Raw genomic sequence first — 27,352 nt, 5'->3', positions numbered from 1 at the left:
TCTTTGACTCCTTTGAAAGTTCATATGCGGTAAGCTTCTTTTTATGTAGCCATTATTATGTTTTCCTTTTTGATGTTTTTGCTACGCATGTCTTATTTTTACTGTCACTCCTGGTGTATCGATTTTACTGAGTGTTATTTGGAGCTACTGCAGCTGGTGTGACTTTCGTGTAGTATAGTTATCGGTTGCAAGGTATGGTCTTTTTTGCATTTTATTTCTTTGCGCGCGCAGTAATGTGTGTAAAGATTTTCATTTTTTGAAAGTCTAGTCTTATTCTGCAGTTCACTAACAAGATCATTTTTTACGCACGTTTCTGATGTAAGATTTTTGCGCAACAAACAGTAATATTGGAATCGGTAACTAGAAATGACCTCCTACATAGGTTGCTTCTAGTTACCGATTCCAACTATTCGATGATTCATTATTTAGATCGTTTTTGCAGTACGTGTGGAAAATATAATAGAACAGGCTCTGCTAACGGTATAATACGCCTTCCACATAGCTGGCAACAGGTTCTACACAACGCTGTTGTATTATATTACATAATATATGCACTCGTAATTGCTCTCGTGTTCTGATTTATTTCGGTCATCTTCAACTCGTTTAAATGAAATTCTAGTTCTAGGGGACTGATGACCTCAGATGTTAAGTCCCATAGTGCTCAGAGCCATTTGAACCATTTTTTACTATTCTCCTACTTTAAGGGTTTAGTTTGTTAGAGAGCGCAAGTGACGTAAAGAGAGGTTGTGTAAGCCGTGGTTTGCCGTTGCGAAACGTCGTCCAGGAGCAGGCCCCTAGTCGGTGCGTGCAGAAGCGGAGGGCGTTGCACCCGTGCAGTGCGAGGAGCGTCGCGGCCGCAGGTCTGTGATGTTGGCAGATGGTGGCACATGTGAAGAGGACTAGACTGTTCCCGAGTCGGAATTTTTTTCTCGCGTGTGCGTGTGTGAGGGTAGGGCGCATGCGCGGTGCGGAGCACGTCGCGGGGCGGCAGCGTGTGCGGGCGCAGTCAGTGCTGGCGAGCCATGGCGGGCCCGCCGCTGCCGCCGCTGCTGCTGCTGCTGCTACTGCTGCTGGCTGCTGCGACCCCAACAGCCGGTGAGTCTGCGCCGCCTCCGGCACCTACTCGCTTACAGGCTCGAGTCTGGCCAAAAAATTGATACGGCACAACTTGTGATCAGGAAATCGTAATATACTATAATGCAGGATTTAGAATGGGATGGCGTGGAAGTAAGCCATTTCGAAGTACATTGTTATCAACGGGTGATGACCGACAAATCTGTCTGAAGACTGCACGAAAGTAAGGGCAATAACTGCAAACAGGGTGACTATGTGTGAGAAGATTAAGCGACATAGCTTTAACGAAGCGTCCTACAAGTCACTTGCAATGTTTGTATGAGCAAAACGATCACTAGATCTAGATAACTTATGACAACATCATGGATTAAGCAGAAATTTGTCGTTATTAGGTGAAAGAGCGGCACGATAGATTTACGTTTTCAAACAACTGTTGTTTTTTATCCCTTTACGAAATATTTTTTTCTCAGTTCTGGTTTTGGAACTCAATAGCTAAACTACCTACGCTCTGATTTGCAAACGATCTATTTCTCCGCAGGGACAACAGGGAGACTGGAAACCGCGATAGTATCCAAAATTGTTTCTGTGGCTTGGGAGAGCCCTTGGATAAATAAATACGAAACATCACGAACGACATATGCCAATTCCTAGCAAAGAATGCAACTTTATAACGTGACAGTCTTCACGTCGTACCGCGAAAGACTTTTCCTACCACAGAGGGGGCTTTCCATCTTTTTCTCTTATTAAATTTATTTTCTCAATATTTTGAGAACGTTTATCTTACGAGTCACACATATGTTCGACACTCGGTACACAGCCGCCGATAAGAAAAAAGAAAGTCTTGGTATCAGATACGTCTCACGCTAAGTTATAGCTCGTGAAATTCTTAGAAGCGCGCCGCACCGACGATTCAATGAGTGTCAATGGGAGAATCAGGACCCGAAGACCTATTAGAGCGAGTCGGTTCTATCTTTAGTTAACCTCGCTTACATCGACGTCCCTACAAGACATCTTTTTCAGCTACGCTACGCTTCGCATCCAACAGGTGGTTGCCAACGTATCCGTAGCTGTGATACAATTTAAGGAGAAATTTTATGGCGGCTTGCTGTATATAGGGAGTGTTCAAAAAGAACGAGCCGTAGGTATAATTACAGAAACCAGTACCTGGATGACAGAAGTATTGATCCTGGCTGTCAACACACTTTTTCCACTGCAACAAAAGGCAGTGAATGGCTGTCTCATAAAATTTCCAGAGCTGCGATATTAACCAGTTCCGCACGTACACCTCGACATCGTCGTCGGACGTGAATCGTTTGCTCCTCAGAGCCTTTTCTTTTTTGATCAAGATGGCCCCCTTCTGATTCATTTCCTGCAGCACGGGACAACAGTGAATGCTCAGTGTTACTCGCAAACCTTGACCGCTCATCGCCAAGCGATCAAATCAAAACGACGAGGCAATCACACCCTTGGGGTCATTCCGCTCCACGCCAACGCAAAGCCTCATACGGCCAACACAGTCGCGGCACTCCTGCAGAAATTCAAATGGGAGGTTCTCGGCCACCCTCCATACAGTCTGGAACTCTCTCCCTGTGATTACGTCATTTTTGGTCCCCTTGAAAAGGCTCTGACGGGTAAACGATTCACCTCGGACGACGACGTCCATCTGTACGTGAGGAACTGGTTAACATCGCAGCCCCGGGAATTTTATGAGACAGCCATTCACCGCCTTGTGTCACAGTCGGACAAGTGTCTCAACAGCCAGGGTCAATACTTCTAACATACAGGTATTGGTTTCTGTAATTATGCCTCCGGCTCGTTTCTTTTTGAATGCCCCTTATATTATTGTAGGAGATAGTATTCTTCGATGTTAACAAGGAATAACAGGTCTTGCTTGCTTTATTTAGAAATTTAGCGTATTAACGTAAATAATATACCTTCTATTTTCATTAACGTTTCAAAATGCTTATAGCATCGAAAAATAAAAGTCTTGATCGCTACAGTTCATCTGCTAGAATGTCAGACCCCGGTAGCTGAATGGTCAGCGTGACGGATTGTCAATCCTCTGGGTCCGGGTTCGATTCCCGGCTGGGTCGAGGAATTTTCTCCGCCCAGGGACTGGGTGTTGTATTGTCCTCATTCTATCATCCTCATCGACTGCAGGTCGCCAAAGTGGCGTCAAATTGAAAGACCGCCACCCAGCCAACGGTCTGCCCGACGGGGGGCCCTAGCCACACGATAAAAGTAAGAAAATCTACTAGTATGTCACGAAACTCTAATCATAAAAATTTTGAAAATTATATGATACAATGTATCGCCTCAAGGAACTGTTTTCATATTTACGCCTAAAAACAAATTTCTAGAATCTTTCAATCTACTGTTTTTCGTACCTCATCAGATACAAAGTGCATTTTACTGCTAAATTAAAAATTACAATTTATCACAACGCATCTGGTACAAATGTAATTTTCAGTGCATATTAAGCCAAGTTCACGCAGCACTACTGACAAAACGCTCAGATATTCGCACAACAATGTGTGAATTAACCGATGAATTACCATGTATAAAATAACTATTGCAATTACAGAACAGTGAATAGGTGTCAGCTAGCACAAAAATTCGTGGAATGTGCTTATATGAAAGTGTCCCAACACAATAAGACAGACAGTCACACGTGACAAGGAACACGAGCAACCACGCAAGTGGTCGTGTTTTTTGGACTTGTGCCACGCGATTATCAGGCCGGCAAAGCTTCGAAAGATACTACTGTACCTAGCGCTGTAGCATAACTGTGAAACAATCCAGAGAAATCTCGCTGATGTTTGAACTGGACGTTTCACAAATTTTAAGCAGCGCGCAACACGATATCTAACTATTTAATACTTACATCTATATTCAGTACTACCCGGAAAACAAAGTTATGGTACAAATTTACACATTTAATGTGCACATTTAGGATAGTATTGAAGTATTCATCAGTAACATAAACCTATCTTCCAGCTTTCACATTGGTTTCCGTCTTTGAATAGTAGGAGGAGGCGGAGAACCGCAAGTACAACCCTCTGTACCAATGAAAGATAAGAAAGTGAACATCCACGTCTCACTCTTCCACACCAAACAGGCAAGGCTGTGGTACTGACACGACGCTCTATCACCGTCCCAGTAAAATCGTTGTTTTGACAATCTGACGACAGTACCATTGAAGACATCGACTTTTGGTAACCATGGATGCAGACTATAACTTTTCTTTCATAATTCCACCATTTCGCCGGGTAGCGCAGAACTTCTGTAGCTATGCTCAAGAGCAATTGCCAAGGACCTCTAATTCCTAACCAAAGAAAATGGTTCTGGTGTTTCATTAATGCGCCATATTAATAATGAAAGATTTTAAAACATTTCTGGGGCATCCTATAACAGTGCGAGATTTCTATGCACAGAATAAATTGAAGAGTGGAACCGGAAACCTTTGAAAGTGCCATTCCTTCACAAAACGCGTTTCCAGGGCTAATGCGTTCTCAGTATTCTTCTGCCTATCCCTGGTCTTGTTCCTAGTGTCAGGTCATGGAGAAAATGTTTCAGACATTCATTATTAGACTTCGCATGGTCCTTGTGCTAAGTATTGATTCCCTCTGGAATCCCAAGTGTCATGCGTCAACATTCACTCGATTTAGCCTATGATGGTTTTAAGAGATAAGACAAGTTTTTGGAGAGTGAGCTCAGCATTTTGACCTGCGACAGAGATTTTCCAGTTTCAAGGAAACAAAGAAAGGTAAGCAAGGAAAGATTTAAACAAGATTATTGAGTCAGCTAAAGCTATGAACCCATTCCATGCATTTCTAATGCATACAAGTGGCTTTAAAGATGCCGATGAAACATTGCTGTCAATACAGGCGTGTAAGATATCCAAATGAAGTATGGTCAAAGTGTCTCATACTCATCCATCTCAAATAGGTATTAAAATTCTTGCTCTGAAACGGAAGAATGGAAATTGTCAATGTATTGAAAAGAGGAAAGATCATGGTAGATGTATGTCATGTCGCACTTCGTCTGAAAGAGCATCCATGTTTATCCGCTGCAAAACAGAAAGTCCTCTTGGCGATGTTGCCATTTCTTCCTCAACAGTACAAGGAGTTTTACAATAAACTTTGCACCATCTGCTTTCAAGAATGGTTTTGGGTACGAAACACAGGTCAATACTGACAGATTTTTTCTTGAATTTATTCCTTGTTATTGTTTTGTAATAAATCTGAAAGATACGAAAAACATTTTTTATTACAGGTCTACTGCTTAAAATATTACCACTGTATTTCTCTACCAAAAAGAAATTAAACGTAGTGTCACTGTGTTATGTCACATGAAACAAAAACTTTCGTATTGGTGCGTAGAACCACTCGATTTCCTGGTATGGCACTTAGAAATTTCTTAAAAAATTATTTATTTTCTAATTTGCCTTGTTATTTTTCTGCAGTGGTGAGGTGGGCAGCGTAATTCTACGGTACCACAATACCTTCTTAATTTTTGGGTACATATCAGTTATATGCAAAAAGAGATACATTATTTTTTGACTCTCCTAACAAATGTCACATTTCGCACTTAGAACTTTCTCCATTTGCACTCTTCAGTTCTCGATTTTTATCGACAATGAAAATGTAGCATAGCTGTAGCATCTACTTATTTTCAACACAAATGGTGTAATACACATAGTCGTTCTCTGTAATGCAAGGTGCCGATAACCATGGGGTCGCGGTTTGATTTCCGTCCGTGGGCACGAATGAGGTTTGTATCAACTGCAGAAATCTCCCGTAAGATTTGTTAACAAAAATTAGTGGTAGTACGGAATATCTAAATCGCAGAAACTGGGAGTGACTGTTGACGGAAAATAGCAAGGATATCTCCACATAATGAAGGAAAATCTTGCACCGAAGTATTTATTTGGATAACTTCTTTTCCCTTCAAGCACTAGGCGTGATTATTCTGACACCGCCCAGCATTCAACAGTAAGCTGACGATAATTTCCTAAGAAATGTCTTAGGGCAGCCCAGCAGCGTAATAGAGTTTTGTCCAATCATACCATACTTCATGTGTACATCAAAGTATTTTTTGCAAAGGCAAAAATTTCTGAAGCACAGAAAATACTCAGCGATGTGCGGAAACCATCTGATTGTGAAATTTCATTTTTGTTTCGAATCACATTAAGAATTACAGGCTTTAAAACTCATTTGATTTCATACTCACTTCAACATCTTTCCAAAAGTCTAGACAACTAAGCCGTGCTCATCATTAGATACTATCAAATCATTTCAACATGAATATACGACTTATCTTAGAAGCTAGATTAAGGAAAGGCAAACCTACGTTTCTAGCATTTGTAGACTTAGAGATAGCTTTTGACAATGTTGACTGGAATACTCTCTTTCAAATTCTGAAGGGCGCAGGGGTGAAATACAGGGAGCGCAAGGCTATTTACAACTTGTACAGAAACCAGATGGCAGTTATAAGAGTTGAGGGACATGAAAGGGAAGCAATCTCTGTATTGAGCAAGCAGTAAAGGAAACAAAAGAAAAATTTGGAGTAGGTATTAAAATCCATGGAGAAGAAATAAAAACTTTGAGGTTCGCCGATGACATTGTAATTCTGTCAGAGGCAGCAAAGGACTTGGATGAGCAGTTGAACGGAATGGATGGTGTCTTGAAGGGAGGATATAAGATGAACATCAACAAAAACAAAACGAGGATAATGGAATGTAGTCGAATTAAGTCTGGTGATGCCGAGGGAATTAGATTAGGAAATGAGACACTTAAAGTAGTAAAGGAGTTTTGTTATTTGGGGAGCAAAATAACTGATGATGGTCGAAGTAGAGAGGATACAAAATGTAGACTGGCAATGGGAAGGAAAGCGTTTCTGAAGAAGAGAAATCTAACGTCGAGTATAGATTTAAGTGGTAGGAAGTCGTTTCTGAAAGTATTTGTATGGAGTGTAGCCATGTATGGAAGTGAAACATGGACGATAAATAGTTTGGACAAGAAGAGAATAGAAGCTTTCGAAATGTGGTGCTACAGAAGAATGCTGAAGATTAGATGGGTAGATCACATAACTAATGAGGAGGTGTTGAATAGGATTGGGGAGAAGAGAAGTTTGTGGCACAACTTGACCAGAAGAAGGGATCGGTTGGTAGGACATGTTCTGAGGCATCAAAGGATCACCAATTTAGTGTTGGATGGCAGCGTAGAGGGTAAAAATCGTAGAGGGAGACCAAGAGACGAATACATCAAGCAGATTCAGAAGGATGTAGGTACTGGGAGATGAAGAAGCTTGCACAGGATAGAGTAGCATGGAGAGCTGCATCAAACCAGTCTCAGAACTGAAGACCACAACAACAACAACAACATGAAGGTAAGCCGCTGTAGTGATTATTACAGTTGAAAGTTCGTAAAAATGAGTGGGGAAGGAGGGGGTGGGATAAATGATAAAGCTCTCTAGGGTTGATAAATTACGGCAAGATCAGGAAAACTCTATCACATATTGTTGGTTACCTTGTGAGGCGGGCACTACTCCATAACAAGTTGTTATGGCAGCAAGTTGAGCGATGACGCTCTGGAGCTTGTCGAACGACAGAAAATTCACTTTTTTCTTACTGAGATTCATATTTATACTATAGTTTCAGATACAAGCCTATCCTTTACAAGTACTTGATGTAAACTGAAACATTACTTTTAAGATAGTTGGAAGTACTGAGAAAAATATCCATACAATATTTTTTCGAGCACGACTCATAGTGTAAACCTCTATTCACAAAGATTTGTATTCCTTAAAAATAAAAATTAAAAATCAAAAATTAAATTGTTCAGTCTTACGCACGAAAAACAAATAAAAGGTAAAGGATAGACGTTTTTAGTTAGAAATCTATCTACTAATCGGCTTAGCGCGAACAAATAACCGTCCACTTCCACTCTTACATGCGCAAAAAGAGAAGTATGTCAAACTGTTATAAAAGTAGATTAATGCCTGTAAAAACTAGAAACAGTAATGCAGCCGGCATAACAAAGATTCAATTGGTGAGTGAAATAGTTTACAGACAGAGTTGCGATTTTCTCTGTTAGGTATAAGTAGTTCTAAGTTCTAGGGGACTGATGACCATAGATGTTAAGTCCCATAGTGCTCAGAGCCATTTTTTAGAGTTGCGATATTCTTGAGTATACATCCGTACAAAACAGTTTACATAATTATTGAGGAAGGGAACAGCTGTTAATGGTTTTGATATAAGAGAGTTAAGTAAGAATGTAACGTTGTCATGCCATTACGTAAGATTACAACAAGCTATTAGATTTATTCTGGGAATCTGTGGCCATATTGCTTTTACATTTATAATTTTTGATCCAAAATCATAGATCAAAATAGATACAGGGAACGGATTTCGGGAAATCACCCTACTGCTCAAAACACAGACACAGAGTTTAACCATAGCCACAATGGTTGCCTAATAATGTCTCTCACATATTTCATTGTTGGCGCACTACCTTCTGAAGCAGGCTGGAGCGTGCGTGACTCGACTCGATCATCCTGATTCCACCTTTTTCGGGTGCTCGTCCAGGAAATTATGACTTCTTCCGGTATTTCGACTGAAAAACCTACCGACCGTCTTCCCACCTCCTCGAAGGAAAGGATAAGTAGGCACATCTAGCAGTCATCCACCGACATGCCTTGACATGACCTGCAAGTTTTTAGCAGAAATGCGGGGAAAAGTTGTAATGATAACCCGATGCGTACATGGAGAAAGGTCATGCAGTGGTTAGCCGACTGGACTCGCATTCGGAAGGAAGACGGTTCGAATTCCCATACGGCCATCTAGATACCTGTTCCCGTGATTTCTCTAAATCGCTTAAGGCGACTTCTGGGAGGGTCCCTTTGAAGGGAAACGGTCAATTTTCTTCCGTATCCTTCCCCTCGACGACTTTATATGCTCCATCTCTAATGATCTCGTCGTCGACGGAACATTAAATCCTAATCCTTCTCCCTCCACTCCCTCCGCTCGAGCCGGATGCGCACCAGAAAAGTCATGGAATATGCTATCGATCCAGAAGAAATATATACATTCTTGCTGACTGGAGAAAAAGGACATAAGTATGTCTTTGATACTGTGTAGCTTTTAAGATGATTTTATTAACTCACCTAGGGCAACACGAGTTTCCTTCCAAATCTATCTCTTCTATACCACAACGCTTGTTCTAAAAGTGCAAATATACTGCCTTCAAAAATAAGACAACAGCACGGTTTTTCGCTCTTGGGCGATGCAGCTCTCTAAGCAGCATGACAGCTTGCTCACGGCGATTCCCGAAAAATTTAACAAATACCAGGAGCACGCCCATTGTACATATAAAGCCTACTGCATTTTACGAGGAAACAGCGTTTCGTCCTATCAACACATAGGTAGTAACTTTACTTTGGGATGTCTCATCTTTCACTGAAAGAAAAGTGTGGCCGACTTTCAAGTTCCTGGGAAAGTTTTGTAATCTAGCAACAATTAAAATTATATTTACGTGCAACATTCGAAGTGAAAATTTTTTTTTCCACTAAATCGGCTTTAAAGGTTATTCATCCCGATTTAGCTAGCGAAAACTTTGATACTACCGCAGCCTCATAGTGGCAACATTAGAGTTGTAAAACTACCGTAAGCTGTCGTAGACTGTCATAAGTTAGCATAGGTGTGGTAGTTTTCCATGTTTGTGCATGTCAACTGCACCCGTATCAAAAATTATTGTTACAGGAAAGCACAGAATTTACGCAATCAACTAATTTTTAGTACCTGTAAAATGCAAATCATTTTTGTAAGAATATAAAATACACAATGAACTAACACTGAACGATGTGCGGTTCTAATTATGTGCATAACAAACAAGCAAAAAGAAAGAGACGTCGTCAGCTACCAGTTTCTCTCACGCACACAATCATTTACGTTTCTTTCTCTACCAACGCTACCAACAGTACTGGTACTCCTATTTGTTATGTCATTTATGTACTGTGCCAAAACTACTGTATTGCAGTTTTGATAGAGCACAACTTTAGGTAAGCTGTATGGATATTACAACATCTTATTGTTCACCACATGCCTAAGAGCGGAACTGCTGGCTATTCGCACTATTGAAATTGACGTTATTTGAGAGTCTGCTGGAGCTGTAATAGCTTTTTAAGAACACAGTTATTTTGCATGGATTACAGTCAAAAATGTATTTCATAAGAGTTCATATTAATAGAATTTTGTCAAAGCAGTTAAGTGGAATTACCGGTTGTTTAGTTTGTTTAAGTCCTTTCTGACTCGATTAGCTGCACACCATCTTTACATCTACATCTACATCTACATCTACATTGATACTCCGCAAGCCACCCAACGGTGTGTGGCGGAGGGCACCTTACGTGCCACTGTCATTACCTCCCTTTCCTGTTCCAGTCGCGTGTGGTTCGCGGGAAGAACGACTGCCGGAAAGCCTCCGTGCGCGCTCAAATCTCTCTAATTTTACATTCGTGATCTCCTCGGGAGGTATAAGTAGGGGGAAGCAATATATTCGATACCTCATCCAGGAACGCACCCTCTCGAACCCTGGACAGCAAGCTACACCGCGATGCAGAGCGCGTCTCTTGCAGAGTCTGCCGCTTGAGTTTGCTAAACATCTCCGTAACGCTATCACGCTTACCAAATAACCCTGTTACGAAACGCGCCGCTCTTCTTTGGATCTTCTCTACCTCCTCTGTAAACCCGACCTGATACGGATCCCACACTGATGAGCAATACTCAAGTATAGGTCTAACGAGTGTTTTGTAAGCCACCTCCTTTGTTGATGGACCACATTTTCTAAGGACTCTCTCAATGAATCTCAACCTGGGACCCGCCTTACCAACAGTTAATTTTATATGATCATTCCACTTCAAATCGTTCCGCACGCATACTCTCAGATATTTTACAGAAGTAACTGCTACCAGTGTTTGTTCCGCTGCCATATAATCATACAATAAAGGATCCTTCTTTCTATGTATTCGCAATACATTACATTTGCCTATGTTAAGGGTCAGTTGCCACTCCCTGCACCAAGTGTCTATCCGCTGCAGACCTTCCTGCATTTCGCTGCTATTTTCTAATGCTGCAACTTCTCTGTATACTACAGCATCATCCGCGAAAAACCGCATGGAACTTCCGACACTATCTACTAGGTCATTTATAATGTACTAGGTCATTTATAATGTATAATGACATTGTGAATGATGACTGCGATGAGGAATTAGTTATATGAGAGGCTAAACAAGACGTGCCACGTTCCAGAGCCGCCTGGCTCTTCTTGACTGGGTCGCATGTTACATGGCTATAACGAAAATTGCCAGATGTCGAAGCAGAAGAAGCGACGTGTGCATTAACGCGTTCGTGTGGCCGGGGAGTGCGTGAAATGTTTAGCCGGGAGTTGTTTTGTGGCGAGCGATAACCTCTGGCCGGGCCATAACGCAGCCCATTCACTGGCACTGCCCGGCCGCCGCTAGCTCTGCCACGTGCGGCACGCCAGCGCGCGCGCTATTCGCGGCCGCGTCTTCACCATCGGCCCTCCTTGTTAGGCAAATACTCCGCACATCTCACTTTTCATCTTATTTTTTGATCTTTAGACAGGAAAGTTACAGTGTGATTTACATGAACATGCACAATGTACAACTAGAGTAGCTGAACAGCATAAGGCAGCTAAACAATCAACAGCGTGTTGAGAAGCGCTAGGCAGAAAACAACCGTCCGTTACTGTATCGCCAATGTTTGCCGAGATAATTAGTTGGAGGCACCAAAAGAGTGCTCCATTTTCATCCCTCGACTAGCGAGATGGGCGCCTTGCTTAAGACAGCTGGATATACGTATTCGGGAGGAGTGACCCTCAAACGCCTATGATTTAGCTTCTTCCGTGGTTTTCCTAAACCACTGCAGATGAATGCCGGTATAGTTTGTCCAGAAACTCTAAGTTTAACGAACGCTGTATCGGTGTAACATTGAAAATCTGACCAAACTTCCTTTCTTCAATTTTCCTCAGCGGAATATGTTAAATGTGTATATGTCTCCTAATGATGACTTTCGTGAGTTCGTACGCTGTGTGGTGGTTCTACGTCCGAGTGTGGAATGAACAGAATGGAGTGAGTGAAACTTGGTGCCGACACATATTCCAGTCATCTCGACTTGGCCCATAATGATCACTCACCAGTACTTGTACTTTACTTTCGCACTGAATTCCACCGCTCTAGTGTTCATTAGCGTCCTCGGCTAAGCAGGATAGCTATGATAGCTATGTCATTAGAGACGAAGCAATATTGCCCAGCAACGGGTGAAGAGTAGACATTAGCGTTTATGATGGAATCAGTCCGTCATTTGCGCGTGACATCACGCGTGCAAATTTCATCCGGATCTAGATACGTACGCAGTTATGTCGAGTGCAACTCAATAGCATGAATTTTCCTACCCTGAAATTCTATTTTCTTGTCGATACTATGATTCGCATACACGTGTTGTTGACAGAGAATTCTCATTATCCTCTGTGCACAGAAGAAGTATCGGGACAGATCAAGATTCATGTGCTGAAGAACATCACCTGGCGAGGTCCTTACTTACTTTCAAAGTGTGTGTGTGTGAAATCTTATGGGACTTAACTGCTAAGGTCATCAGTCCCAAAGCTTACACACTACTTAGCCTAAATTATCCTAAGGACAAACACACACACCCATGCCCGAGGGAGGATTCGAACCTCCGCCGGGACCAGCCGCACAGTCCGTGACTGCAGCGCATCAGACCGCTCGGCTAATCCCGCGCGGCCCTTACTATCTAAGTGATATACGAATTTTGTACTAGGTCTGCCATACATAACACTACACATTTTTTCATATCAGCTGAGCACAGGTGTAGATAAGTATAAACGCCAACTAAAATGTCCCACACCAAGACAGACTGCACATTCACTGGACCGTCTGGCAAATTTGATCTGTAATGTCAGCTGTACAATTCATATGAGGAAGAAGAGATATCGTAATTAAAACCGAGGGTCTTACATACGAGGATTAGTCATATGCCACCGCGTTTTAGTATTGTTTATGGAAATTTCTCACCTCTCGTCAGTTCTAATAGCACGGAGTATACAGCCCATTATAATATATACCACGCGTTCACATCCTCTACCATTGGATTATTCACCAAACAAATGGTTCAAATGGCTCTGAGCACTATGGGACCTAACTTCTGAGGTCATCAGTCCCCTAGAACTTAGAACTACTTAAACCTAACTAACCTAAGGACATCACACACATCCATGCCCGAGGCAAGATTCGAACCTGCGACCGTAGCGGTCACGCGGTTCCAGACTGTAGCGCCTACAACCGCTCGTCCACTCCGGCCGGCATTATTCTCCATAAGAATAACCTATTAACGATGAAGAATAGTTAAACCGCAAACTAAAATAAATAAAACTAGAGGGAAGAGTACTGAGCCCTCTGCACTGTCTTGTTGTTTCAAATCGTGCCTTAAGCTATTCAGCTATTTACAGAAGTTCGTACTTTTTCAATATTCTTCCAGAGACTGAAAACTTCCAGAAATCCTTTTTAGCTGTCTTAGACTTTAATATAGATATACAGCATTTGGCAGATACAACATACCATCACAAACATATATAGGTAATGAGAAAATATATCGAGGTGCAGTTTTTACCAAGTTATAGCGGACAGTATGGCGAATTTCCTGACGTTCGCAAAGAATTTTTATCTTTTACGGTCGCCGAATTACGACACCGACTTTTTTTCTAACGGAAATACAGGCTGTTTATAAATGAATATCGGGGTATTAACGTTTTATAATATTTATTTTATGAAACTTACAGTTATAAATGATATGTCAAATGAAAGAGCAACTCAAACAGTTTTACCAAGAACCTTATAAATGTTCAATGTGAGCACCATTTGTCACACGGCACACATCAAGTCTATAGCTGAGTTCTTCCCAAACGTTGATATGTGTGTCTTCAGCGATTGTAGCAACAGCTGCTTCAATCCGGCTTCTTAATCCAGGGAGGTCTGCTGGTAGCGGAGGCACATAAACACGATCTTTGATGAAGCCCCAAAGGAAAAAATCGCATGGCGTAAGATCGGGTGAACGTGGAGAGCATGCAAAGGAAGCCCTGTCATTGGGCTCCCTGCGGCCTATCCAGCGCTTGGGTACAGTGAAGTTCAACCAATCGCATACTTCGCTGTGCCAGTGAGGTGGCGCACCATCTTGCTGGAAAATGAAGTTCTCTGACTCATTTTCTTTCAACTGAGGGAAGAGCCATTGCTGTTGTTACAATCACTGAAGACACATTTATCAACGTTTGGGAATAACTCGGCTATAGACTTGATATGTGCTGTGTGACAAATGGTGCACACATTTAACATTTATAAGGTTCTTGGTAAAACTATTTGAGTTGCTCTTTCATTTGACATATCATTTATAACTGCAAGTTTAATGTAATAAATATTATAAAGCGTTGAAATCCCGATATTCATTTGTAAACACTCTGTATATACTTTTTTCTGTGGCACTTGAAAGAAGCTTCTCGGAGAACTTCAGTGACATAATATGTATGTGACTTTTGCAAATAGTATCAAGATAACAGCGATGCAAACCACTGTTCCACCGTCAGGACGAAAGGTTCCACGAACGTCTGCCTTACTGTACCAAATGTGAACAAGCACATTCGTGTGTTTATTATCACGGCGCCATACCAAATACTCAAAATGTTGACCATGACCATTACTACACGCTATAAAGGGATTCTTGAGAAACAATACTGCACGTTGAATTTCATCTGGAGTTACAGGCAGCATAGGCTAGTGTTATAATGCCTTTTATGCCTTCCGGAGCCATAAGTGTTTCCTACTACACCTGTTATTTTAATTTTCGCCACAGATAAAAATACAGAAGTGTTGAATTTGGTTAATGTACAGATCATTTCGCGTATCATGAATTACCGTTTCGATGCTCTCCAAATGTTATCTTAAGATGGTCTGTCATTACATGCGAGAAAAAGGAACGACATCGTCATGTTGGTACCACACTGATTGTCCTATAACTGCAGCAGCGACATATCTTAGCATCTCGAGATACTAGTTTGTTTTTGGATTACCATCAATAAAACAACGACCAATGATGCGGGTGTTGAAAACACGCACCAAACGATGATTGAGCAAGAGCGTTGTTTTTATCTACTTCTTTGAGTCAGCGTGGATTTTCAACTGACATTTTGTACGTATTGCGAAGATAGACTTGTCCAAGGTTTGTAAACGAAGGTTCTTCCTTAAACAAAATTTTACACACATATGCCACATCACTTTGCACTTTTCAAAGATAGCATCCAGAGAACTGTAACTAATTTTGGAAGTCATTGCCATGGAGCTGCAGATGCAGCGAAATGTGAAAAGGATGAAATGCGATGGAATTTAGCGTTCACAGAACACTCGTTCGGTTAATCGCTCTTGTACTTTCGAGATGTCTCTTCGTGACATTTGCATTGCTAAATATTTTCATTTCTTTTACCAGTTGCTCTTGTTTTTCTTCGGCGTATTTTATTCTCTACACTTCCAGTTCTAGAACTTTTCTTTATAATATTTGCAAAGACAGATCGTGAGTGCTTGGCACACACTGGTTAGTCTTCAGCACATGATTGCTGCTCTTAGAGTTTGGAGAGATTCGCCACAGCCCGCATCTCGTGGTCGTGCGGTAGCGTTCTCGCTTCCCATGCCCGGGTTCCCGGGTTCGATTCCCGGCGGGGTCAGGGATTTTCTCTGCCTCGTGATGGCTGGGTGTTGTGTGATGTCCTTAGGTTAGTTAGGTTTAAGTAGTTCTAAGTTCTAGGGCACTGATGACCATGATGTTAAGTCCCATAGTGTTCAGAGCCATGTTTTTGACATTCGCCACAAACAGTATTCACTTTTTCGACTGCCGTATACATAGAGAATGTCTTAATAGCTCTACGAGCAAGTTATCTGACTGCTAAAGGAGCAGAGCACAGACTGATGGGCTCCAAGGGCACAAGTGAACACAAGAACCATACTTGAGTTACGTGTTTGCTTATACTTGGTATAACAGGGCAGAGGTTTTTGGAACCTCTTCTCATGACGGACGCATAGTGGTCTGCCACGCTCAAATCCCATACATGTTATATCGTTGAAGTTCTCTGAGAAGCTTCTTGCAAATGTCACAGAAAAGATGCAAAAAGTTCCATTAGAATAAAAACAAGTCGGTGTCGTGATTGGTGACTATAAAACATAAAAATTACTTGCGAACGTCAGGAAATTCGCCATATTGTCCAGTATAACGTAGCGAAAACCGAGCTTCGACTGTGTAAAAACGTGATAGCAAGCTAGAAAAATCACTCTAAGCACTATGGGACCTAACATCTGAGGTCATCAGTCCCCTAGACTTAGAACTACTTAAACCTAAGGACATCACACACATCCATGCCCGAGGCAGAATTCGAACCTGCAACCGTAGCAGCAGCGCGGTTCCGGACTGAAGTGCCTAGAACCGCTCGGCCACTCCGGCCGGCTAGAAACAATGTAAAGAACACAGAACGTAAACAACTGCAACATGCATAACGGTAGGCGAAAATATTCTTCGTTTTTTGTCAAACTTAACGGATTTGCAAACACATTCCGACAACTGTTTAATGTGCTCAGCACGGGGTGTTACCACGTCTGGCTGCAATACAGACCTGACAACGACGGGGCGTGCTGTGAGTGATGTCATCAGTCTCATGTTAAGAAAATAACGGCCACTCTTCCGCAGAGCTGCTCGCAAGTCTTAGAGAGTGATTTGTGGATGATGACGTGATGCAACCTGTCACCCTAGCGCATCCCAGACATGCTTTATGGGACTCAAATCGGGAGTGCGAACAGGGCACGCCATGCGTGCAGTATCTTCCGTTACCAAGAAAGCATCAACCACCCGTCCTCTATGACGTCGGGCATTATCGTCCATCAATACGAAGTCCGAGCCCACACCACCTTGCGACAAACGCACAGGGGGCCCGTAGATCTCGTCGCGATACCTGACAGCAGTCAAACCTTGCCGATTCACTCATACAATTTCATGAAGAGGTGTTCGAGTGGTCAACATAATCCCTGCCAACACCATTAAAAATACTCCTCGATATCCAACTCTTTCCACAATATTTGGATTCCGAAATCGTGTTCCACGTTCCCTCCAGATGCGAATACGTCGAGAATCACTCTCCACACCAGATCGAGACTCATTTGCGAAAAGAACGTTGGCCCACTGTTCAAAATGGTTCAAATGGCTCTAAGCACTATGGACATCTGAGACTTAGAACTACTTTAACCTAACTAACATAAGAACATCACACACATCCATGCCCGAGGCTGGATTCGAACCTGCGACCGTAGCGCCTAGAACCACTCGGCCACAGCGGCCAGTTAGCTTGTTGACGACTCCACTATAGACGTTCCCTTCCGTGAAGACGCATCACAGTTACTCATACAGAAGATCTCAGACAATAAAGGCTACTTTGCCGAAGCCTTCTGAACACCGTTTGTCTCAATACCCACGTCCAGTGGATGCTGCGAGGTCAGATGCCAGTTGCCGTGCAGTACTAAGGCCGCACCGTCGTGCCGTTACACGTGGTCGACCGTTCCCTGGTCTTGGGATACTGATTCGGCCTCTATAAATTGTCGCCACACCAGAGAAACAACAGAACGATTGACATTAAGCCTTTGAGCCACATCGGTTAGCGGCTGTGCTGCTTCCATTCTTCTTATGGTCCTCCATCTCAGAGAGTCTGGTAGGCGTCTTCTTTGAGCCATACTACACCGTATGTGACTGTATACACACCCATTGTGGATGTAGATGTAAGACTACCCGGCAAACACTAAGCCGTTTAGTAGGATGTAATCGTTGACGTGGTTGTCCATTGACGGAATGCCAACTTCCGTGAAGAACACGATTGCACTGACATCTGTTGACATTTTGTATGATTATACAACAAGGAGAAATAGCGGTTTGTTGCTTTAATTTTGGACAACAGTGTGTATTACTGTCGTGCTACCTGTATGCGCATAGTGTAATTGTTTCTAATGTTTACTTTGACAGAGGACTGAAACTAGAGATTATGACGCTCTTTACCCAGGAAGCAAGGACAAACTTACAACGTCACATTAAGTCTGATTCAACATCTTAGTCATTCATCTTCTTCGAGTTCTGACTTCAGCTGCACCTAGATAGCTTTCTACTGATGACTTCATCTAACGTACTCAGGAGAAACTAAGATGAAGTAGAATCTGTATTAGATTGGAAATTTTCGTGATAGTTCGTTTCTGGTAGCCTTTGTGATGCGAAAACAACCTCCCCTGATTAGCTTCATGAAGCTGAATTCTTAATAGCGAAGGAGGTAACTGGAAATGTGGCACACGAATGATGAAGGCAATACCAAACATGACATATCCTTTTGCAATCTTCAGTTTTCATAAATTCAGAAAAATAAGTTTATAACGAGTTTATACAACATACCGATACCTTAGTTTACAAATATTGAGACTACATCGGCTTTTCTCCAGTTTTCAATTAAATGTTCGATCATCAAAATTAATATTTTCCTTAGATTCCCTAAATCGCTTGAGGTAAATGCCGCTATGATTTCTTTGGAAGGCTCGGATTAATTTATTTCCCAATAATTACGTAGTCACAGATTTTGTTCAGTCTTCAGTGGCATCGTCGTCGACAGGGCGTTAATTCCTAACGTTTCTTCGTTTGGATTGTGAAAAAATATGAGTTCAAAAAGGCTCAAGAGTTATTGATGGCACAGAAATGAACTGTCTTGTTTATATGGCAAAATCTCCTAACAGTAGTAATAAACATCGGACATCCGTAATGCCTTAAACAACTGAGGGTATTATTTAGCATAGAATAGTCGTTAGCATTGATTGAAAAACTGCTACCCTTTTGATATTAAGGAATTTTTGTGTATCCCGTAATCAAAGGAAGTCTGAAGACCTTGGTTTGCAACTGTAAGTAAAATTCGACAGTATAATACAACACGCTTCTGACATTTATGTTTCGGGAAAGGTTCTCAGGGACGGGACATACCAGTCGTGTTTGAATAACCGTGTTATAAAAGTGCTACGAAAGCAAAGTGGGCTTCGTCATAGATTTAAAGACATATCATTATTTACAATCAAAATCTAATCTAAGCCTAAATTAGAGAAACAGAGTAATCCGAGATGTGGTCATTGACTTTTAAAGTTAATTTTATCCATCTAAATGATGAACAATCCTAAGAGGCTTTGGTCGTGTATGAAAGCAGTAAAAGGATCAAAATTACCTCTTGAATCGCTCTACGTACATACATTTGGAATTTTGTGGTAAGGTCTTATGGGACAAAACTGCTGATGTCACCGGTCCCTAAGCTTACACACTGTTTATTCTAACTGAAATTAACTTACGCTAAGGACGACACACACACACCCATGCCCGAGGGAGGACTCGAATCTCTGACGGGGGGAGCCGCGCGGACCGTGACAAGACGCCTCAGACCGTGCGGCTACCCCGTTCGGCCGTACATACATACAGTATTCCACAAACCACCGTACGGTGCACGGCGGAAGGTAAGGCGTACCACTTCCAGTCATTTCCTTTCCTCTCAGTGATCATATTGGTACTGAGACGCAGAATAACATACAGAAGGCCGAAATACTGTATTTCATTCTTCAAAGTCGTTTCACAGAGATCGATCGTATTGCAGTTCCTCTTTTCAATCATCGCGCGTATGCTGAAATGATAGCTATTAACATAAGTGATCACGGTATTTTAAGAACTAAAATTGCCAAAGACATCTGGACGTGACGGAATACGTACACGAGACTGCGTAGACTGTGTGAAAGAAGTTGCTCCCTTTCTGGTAGCAGTTTACCACCATTCCAAGCGCTTGGAAAAAAAAAAGCCATTGATCACTCTAATTTTCAAGAAGAATCGTGGGATAAGCGTGCATTGACTATCGACTTCCAACGCTGACATCAATGAGATGTAGAATCATAGAACGTAATGGAACCTTATTAGGTATCGGAATTCTCTTCTGTAGGAATTAACACGGATTCCTCGAACAGTGGGCTTGAGAAGTCGAGATGGCAGTAAATAGCGGCTCCCAGACTGATGCAGTGTTCCTTGATATCCAGGGGGCCTGCTACACAGTTATTTTTTGTCCCCCAGTAAATAAATTTTGAACTTGCTGAACATTGGACCAGTTTTGTGATTAGATTGAGCAGATAGAATTCAGCTCGTTGTTCTTAACGGGGTGATATCGTTAGGTGTGAACGTAGCTTCGGACGTACCTCAGGGGAGTATCTAAGGACATTTATATAAAAATGACTTGTCTGATAGCGTTGGATCATGGGCAGTACTACTTGCAAATGATACTGTTGCGTTATAGGGAAGACTCTACGCCAGAAAACTGAGACATAATGCGAAAAAATCTGCAGAGGATAATCTATTTAATAGTGGCTAACAGTTGATTCTCAAACTAAATAAACGTAACGTATTACGTAGAAATAATAATAAAGACGCATTACTGTTTGTTTACGCCGTTGTCTATAAATCATCGAAAAAAGGGATACCCGTAAAGTTACTAAGATCATGCCTCCATGTGGATTTGAAGTAGAACACCGGTATAAAACTAGCTGTAGGAAAGGCAGCTGACAGATTTGTAGGAAGAATCCTAGGGAAAAGTAACTTACCTACAAAAGAGATAGCTTACAAAACATTCGTTCAACGGAGTCTTGAATATTTCTTGTGAGTTTTGGACCGTTGCAAAGTACAATGAATGAAAAAACACAGACTATCTAAAGAACAGTACGTTCCATGACGCACTAATTTAGTATCCGCAAGAATCTCCCGGAGATGATCACGCAACTCGAGCGACAGACGTCAAACGAGAAGCGTCGTCCGTTTTGGAGACTTTACTGTTAAAATTCCGTTAGCGTACGTCCCGAAAACAGTCAAGCAACGTATTACTTCCTTCCACGCATATTTCTTGAAATGACCTTGATGGTAAATCAGAATTCAAGCTCATACGAAGGCTTCCTAACGGACATTTTTCCTACGCACTATCCTCTAATTCAACCGGGAAGGGGGAATTGGTAATGATACGTGAACTACCCACCTCCACTTACGGGAAGATGGCCTATCAAGTGTATATATGTAGATGTACGTTGTAGATCCAGCAGAACGGAGTAAATAACGCAGTCTTTTATTTTATTTAACGATCGTGCAGTGCTATAGCGCAGTTTGATACCATTTGTGGGAGGTGTCTACGTGGATACAACAAATACACTACTGGCCATTAAAATTGCTACACCAAGAACAAATGCAGATGATAAACGGGTATTCATTGGACAAATATATTATACTAGAACTGATATGTGATTACATTTTCACGCAATTTGGCTGCATAGATCCTCAGAAATCAGTACCCAGAACAACAACCTCTGGCCATAATAACGGCCTTGATACGCCTGGGCATTGAGTCAAACAGAGCTTGGATCGCGTGCACAGGTACAGCTGCCCATTCAGCTTCAACACGATACCACAGTTCATCAAGGGTAATGACTGACGTATTGTGGCGAGCCAGTTGCTCCGCCACCATTGACCAGACGTTTTCAATTGGTGAGAGATCTGGGGAATGTGTTTGCCACGGCAGCAGTCGAACATTTTCTGTATCCAGAAAGGCCGGTACAGGACCTGCAACATGCGGTCGTGCATTATCCTGCTGAAATGTAGGGTTTCGCAGGGATCGAACGAAGGGTAGAGCCACGGGTCGTAACAAATCTGAAATGTAACGTCCACTGTTCAAAGTGCCGTCAATGCGAACAAGAGGCGACCGAGACGTGTAACCAATGGCACCCCATACCATCACGCCGGGTGATACGCCAGTATGGCGATGACGAATACACGCTTCCAATGTGCGTTCACCGCGATGTCGCCAAACACGGATGCGACCATCATGATGCTGTAAATAGAACATGGATTCATCCGAAAAAATGACGTTTCGCCATTCGTGCACCCAGCTTCGTCGCTGAGTACAGCATCGCAGGCGCTCCTGCCTGTGATGCAGCGTCAAGGGTAACCGCAGCCATGGTCTCCGAGCTGATAGTCCATGCTGCTGCAAACGTCATCGAACTGTTCGTGCAGATGGTTGTTGCGTTGCAAACGTCCCCATCTGTTGGCTCAGGGATCGAGACGTGGCTGCACGATCCGTTACAGCCATGCGGATAAGATGCCTGTCATCTCGACTGGTAGTGATACGAGGCCGTTGGGATCCAGCACGGCGTTCCGTAGTATTACCCCCCCCCCCCCCCCTGAACCCACCGATTCCATATTCTGCTAACAGTCATTGTATGACTACCAACGCGAGCTGTAATGTCGCGATACGATAAACCGCAGTCGCAATAGGCTACAATCCGACCTTTATCAAAGTTGGAAACGTGATGGTACGCATTTCTGTACACGAAGCATCACAACAACGTTTCACCAGGCCACGCCGGTCACCTGCTGTTTATGTACGAGAAATCTGTTGGAAACGTTCCTCACGTCAGCACGTGCTAGGTGTCGCCACTGGCGCCAATCTTGTGTGAATGCTCTGAAAAGCTAATCATTTGCATATCACAGCATCTTCTTCCTGTCGGTTAAATTTCGCGTCTGTAGCATGTCATCTTCGTGGTGTAGCAATTTTAATGGCTAGCAGTGTAGTTTCTTAATGATTTATATGACCACTGGAAAATTCATCTCATTTGTTTATATTTGTATCACACTGTCTTCGCTCAATGACTCTTTACGTTCCAACTAGTCGACCTTCGAAGGCCACAGTAGACGTTGTATCGTGGAACATCAGATATAGACCCCTCTGGAGGGCAACACCGGAGATTACACGGATGGACATACGGATAAAATTCAGATCTATTCCCGTGGTCAGACTGGAACGTGTGACATTCTGTCATAAGAAACTCTCAGTGAACTCAGCATTTACGTGCGTCTGTGCGGAGGGTAAATGGTGAATGAACCCAATTTTTGACTAAATGTTTTTCGCAGCCATATAAAACACACATAGCGAATTTCGCCTGTTCACATACTTTATTTTGACTGATTTTAATTTTATTTATTAATTAATTCATTCTTAATTTATTTATTGTAATGCAATATATCGGGTATACGAGTACAACTTACGTCAACAGTTATTCAGCACGCTAAATATTACGCATCGCTTCACTTTTCACGTGTTACCAATGATTTCTCCCGTGCCATGTTATGCCCATCTCACTTCACCATTATGTTATTGGGCCAAGCGACCATAGAGCTTCAGGACCTCTTTCTCCTTCTCTGGGCGCACTCGTCTTCGTTGGGTGATTGAATGCTATTATTACGCTTTAGTTTCTCTGATAGCATCAGCTGGAAATTCGGGGTGTTACTCTTTCATTTTTATTGTATCGTAGATACTTTTGTCAATTAAAACCTGGAACGAAGACCTTGCTGTGTCTGCAAATTTGGGACATTCCTGTAAGACATGGTCCGGTGTTACCGGTTTTCAGTCATACTGTTCACTGCCTTACTTCTACATTTATATCTATTCTCAGCGGCTCATTACGAAGAGTGCGGTAGAATGTGCCTTTTCTACTATGTCCTAAGGTTTCTTTCATTTGTCCATGGAACGTAGCAGGAATGACGATTGCATGCCTTTGTACGAGCTGTTATTCTCTCAGTTTTACCTGCATAGTCCCTAGAGTATAGATATAAGGGCTGCTGCAGAATATTATTTACGTCCTGAAAGCTGGTTCTTTGAGGAGAGGAAAGGGATTAGGATTTAACGTCCTGTTGCCAATGAGGTCATCAGCGACGGATTGCAAGCTCGGAACAGAAAACTATCAAGAAGAAAAACCGACTGTATTTCAGTATGAACCATTCCATTATTCACCTAACGTGGATGACTGGAAGGCAATTTGAACTTTGGTGCTACGAATGCTCGTGCATTGACTGGCCAATACACCACCTCAATGGGTGCTGGGTCGTTGAGTTTTTTAAGAAAGTTCTCCTGAGTTGTACAGTGTCTCTCTCGCAGTGTATGCCAATCAATTTTTTAAAATTTCTTTTACAATTTCATATGAACCACACTATAATGTAAATATCCGTCCAACCATACTTTGTATACTCTGAGCGTCCCATGTTAGTCCGGCCTGGGTCCAATAAGCTTCGTCAGTATGCGCATTTGCAGACAAACTGTAGTTTCTCTGTATCCTACCCATGAATCGAAGCCAGCCTTTCGCTTTGCCTACAACCGAACCTATGAGGTCGTTCCCTTTCGCATCTTTATAGATTTAGTCCCATATATTTGTACGACGCGACTAGCTCTAGTTTTATTTTTTAACCATGCAGTCAAAAAATTCAATGCTTTTACGTTCGCGAAGTGCAGAACATAGCGTTTTCCTACATAATAATAAGAATAATAATAATGTTAATGATGATGATGATGATACTGGGATCTTTGCCTTTCATGAGAAAATGCTGTACCGACTGAACAGTCCAAGCACGACTCACGATCGCCCTCAAAACTTTAATTCCACCAGTATTTCATCTCGTACCTTCCCAATCTCATAGAAATTCTCCTAACATGTGGGACAGTCACTCTTGAAAGGAAAGATATTGCGGAGACATGGCTCAACCAAAGCCTGGGGGATCGTTTCCAGAATGAAATTTTCACTCTGCCGCAGAGGGTGCGCTGATTTCATGTGGCTCAATAGCCGGGTGTAAGTCTTTCGGCTGGATGCCACTTTGCAGAATTGTCCCTAATCTACTCCAGTTATCCAACCAATGAAAGGTGACCTACAGTTTAACGTGAAATCTGAACCAAATGTCTTTCCTGGTGACTCCTCATACCGTTAAGATGTGAAAGTTAGTGTATAGACAAACTGAAAATTTCCGTGGTCTGAGAGCGGGATTCGATACCGCGACCTCTCGGTTTCCAGATACTCTCACACCATAGCACCAGTCCCGACATTTCCTTGCATCAGAAGGTAGCTTCCAATCTTATCATCGAACTGGTATTTAGTTCAGATCTAACTCGATACTAACGCAATCTGGGCTAGGTTAACTTTCCTCATAAATAACTACATCATCTGCGAAACGTCCCCCTACAGATTTGTTAAAACATATAAAATATAACCCATGTGTAGCAAGATAATCGTTTAAGGGGAAGATTAGGGCTGTACTGGCCAACACAGTCCACTTACCGCTTATAGGTTAAAGACGGTTTATGTACATGTATTTAGGGACGGCAACTTTTTGAGTTTGGCCAATGGAATTCAAATGGGAATTCCTGAAAGGAAGATGTTCTTTTCGAGGAAAACGATTGAGAAAATTTAGAGACCTGGCATTTGAAGCTGACTGCAGAACGTTTCATCTGCCGGCAACGTAAATTTCGCGTAACGACCAGGACGATAAGATAAGAGAAATTAGGACTCGAACGGACGCATATAGACAGTCGTTTTACCCTCTCTCAGTTTTCGAGTGGAACAAGAAATGAAATGACTAGTTGTGGTACAAGGTATCTTCCACCACACACCATACGGGGGCTTGAGTAGTATATATGTAGATATTAGATGTAGACGAACATGATTTACTTATGTAATGAATCCCTCCACAGTGGTACTTTTCCAGATAGGCTTAAATATGCTATTGTCAAACCATTACACAAAAAGGAGACAAATCATCAGTGGAAAACTTCCGTCCCATTTCATTATTGGCAATATTTTCAAAATTGTTTGAAAGGTTTATGTAGAATAGACTTTATAAACACTTAGTACAGAAAAATATTCTCATTCGCAATCAGTTTGGATTTCGGAAAGGATTGTCAACTGATCAAGCAATAGTCACTATTACAGATGATATATTACAATCAATAAATCAAAAGTTATTGCCACTTGGAATATTCTGTGATGTGGCTAAAGCTTTTGATTGTGTTAACCATGATATCCTTATACAACAATTAAAATATTATGGGATCTCATCCTATCTTTTTAATAGAAAACAGTGTGTCGTCTTTATCGGGCTTACCACATAACAATAGTCATTCAAAATATGAAACCATCAGGCAAGCGGAGCTCGAGGGCTCTATTTTAGGTCCCTATTACATATTAATGACCTTCCATATGCAGTGTCACAAAATGCAAATTTTGTCCTATTTTCAGACGATACCAGTATTGGTATAAAAAACAGTACCCGTGATCTCACTGAGCAATCAGCTGATGAAATATTTGTAAGTATCAATGGGTGGATCACAGCAAATGGATTGTCACTGAACTTTGACAAGACCCAGTACATACAGTTTAGTACCTCACAAAGAATACCTGTCCCTATTAGTACACTGTATTCAAACAATGAAATTAAAGCTGTAGACAGTGTCAAATTTTTAGGGCTACAAATTGAGCACAACCTAAATTGGAAAACTCACACTCTGGACTTAATGAAACGCCTTAGTTCAGCTACATTTGCAGTACGCATGACAGCAGAGATAGGTGATTTAAAAACGAAGAACTTAGTTTATTCGGCCTACTTCCATTCGCTAATGAGTTATGGAATCATGTTTTGGGAAAACTCCTCTTACAAAAAGAACATTTTCAAAATTCAGAAACGAGTCATTAGAATTATATCAGGTGTCAGTCCTAGATCATCATGCAGATACCTTTTTAAGAAACTTGGTATTCTAACTACTACTTCTCAGTACATATACTCATTGATGTCCTTTGTCATTTCCAACGTGTCTCCTTTTACACAAAATAGTGCAAAACATGATTATAATACCAGAACCAAAAACAATCTGTATAAGGAATATAAAAGCTTAAAAGTAGTACAAAATACAGAAAGAAGTCAAACACATGGATACTCATATATTGAATAACTTACCAGAGCATATCAAAGGACTTGTAAGTGACAAAGATCGGTTCCAGAGTGAATTAAAAAAACTTCCTGTTGGCCAACTCCTTCTACTCCATCGATGAATATCTTCACAAGGATTATAGCTCGTAACTCTGTCTTCTGCATTAGAACTGTACAATATCCATGTATCAGAGCTGTACAATATCCATGTATCTGAGTAAAAAAAAAGAACTTTGACTCTATCTACATCCCAGAGACTCCTCTCCAAGGGATCTATAGAAAACGATAAATAAAATGTAATGTAATGTAGAAGAT

At 41.8% G+C, this 27,352-nt stretch overlaps 1 protein-coding gene across 1 annotated transcript in view; it reads left to right on the top strand.

Annotated features, from left to right (window-relative positions):
• The first annotated feature begins 1,019 nt into the window (after nt 1–1,019).
• LOC124556687 (collagen alpha-1(XI) chain-like) overlaps nt 1,020–27,352 on the top strand; it is a 560,578-nt gene continuing 534,245 nt past the window's right edge. Inside the window, exon 1 of the mRNA XM_047130656.1 lies at nt 1,020–1,095. Within this exon, the coding sequence (XP_046986612.1) occupies nt 1,023–1,095 (73 nt within the window). The 5' untranslated portion in view covers nt 1,020–1,022. The remainder of the gene's footprint in view (nt 1,096–27,352) is intronic.

The sequence above is a fragment of the Schistocerca americana genome, chromosome X (genome assembly GCF_021461395.2).
Source record: "Schistocerca americana isolate TAMUIC-IGC-003095 chromosome X, iqSchAmer2.1, whole genome shotgun sequence".
NCBI lineage: Eukaryota > Metazoa > Arthropoda > Insecta > Orthoptera > Acrididae > Schistocerca > Schistocerca americana.
This window is presented reverse-complemented; position numbering and strand designations above follow the sequence as displayed.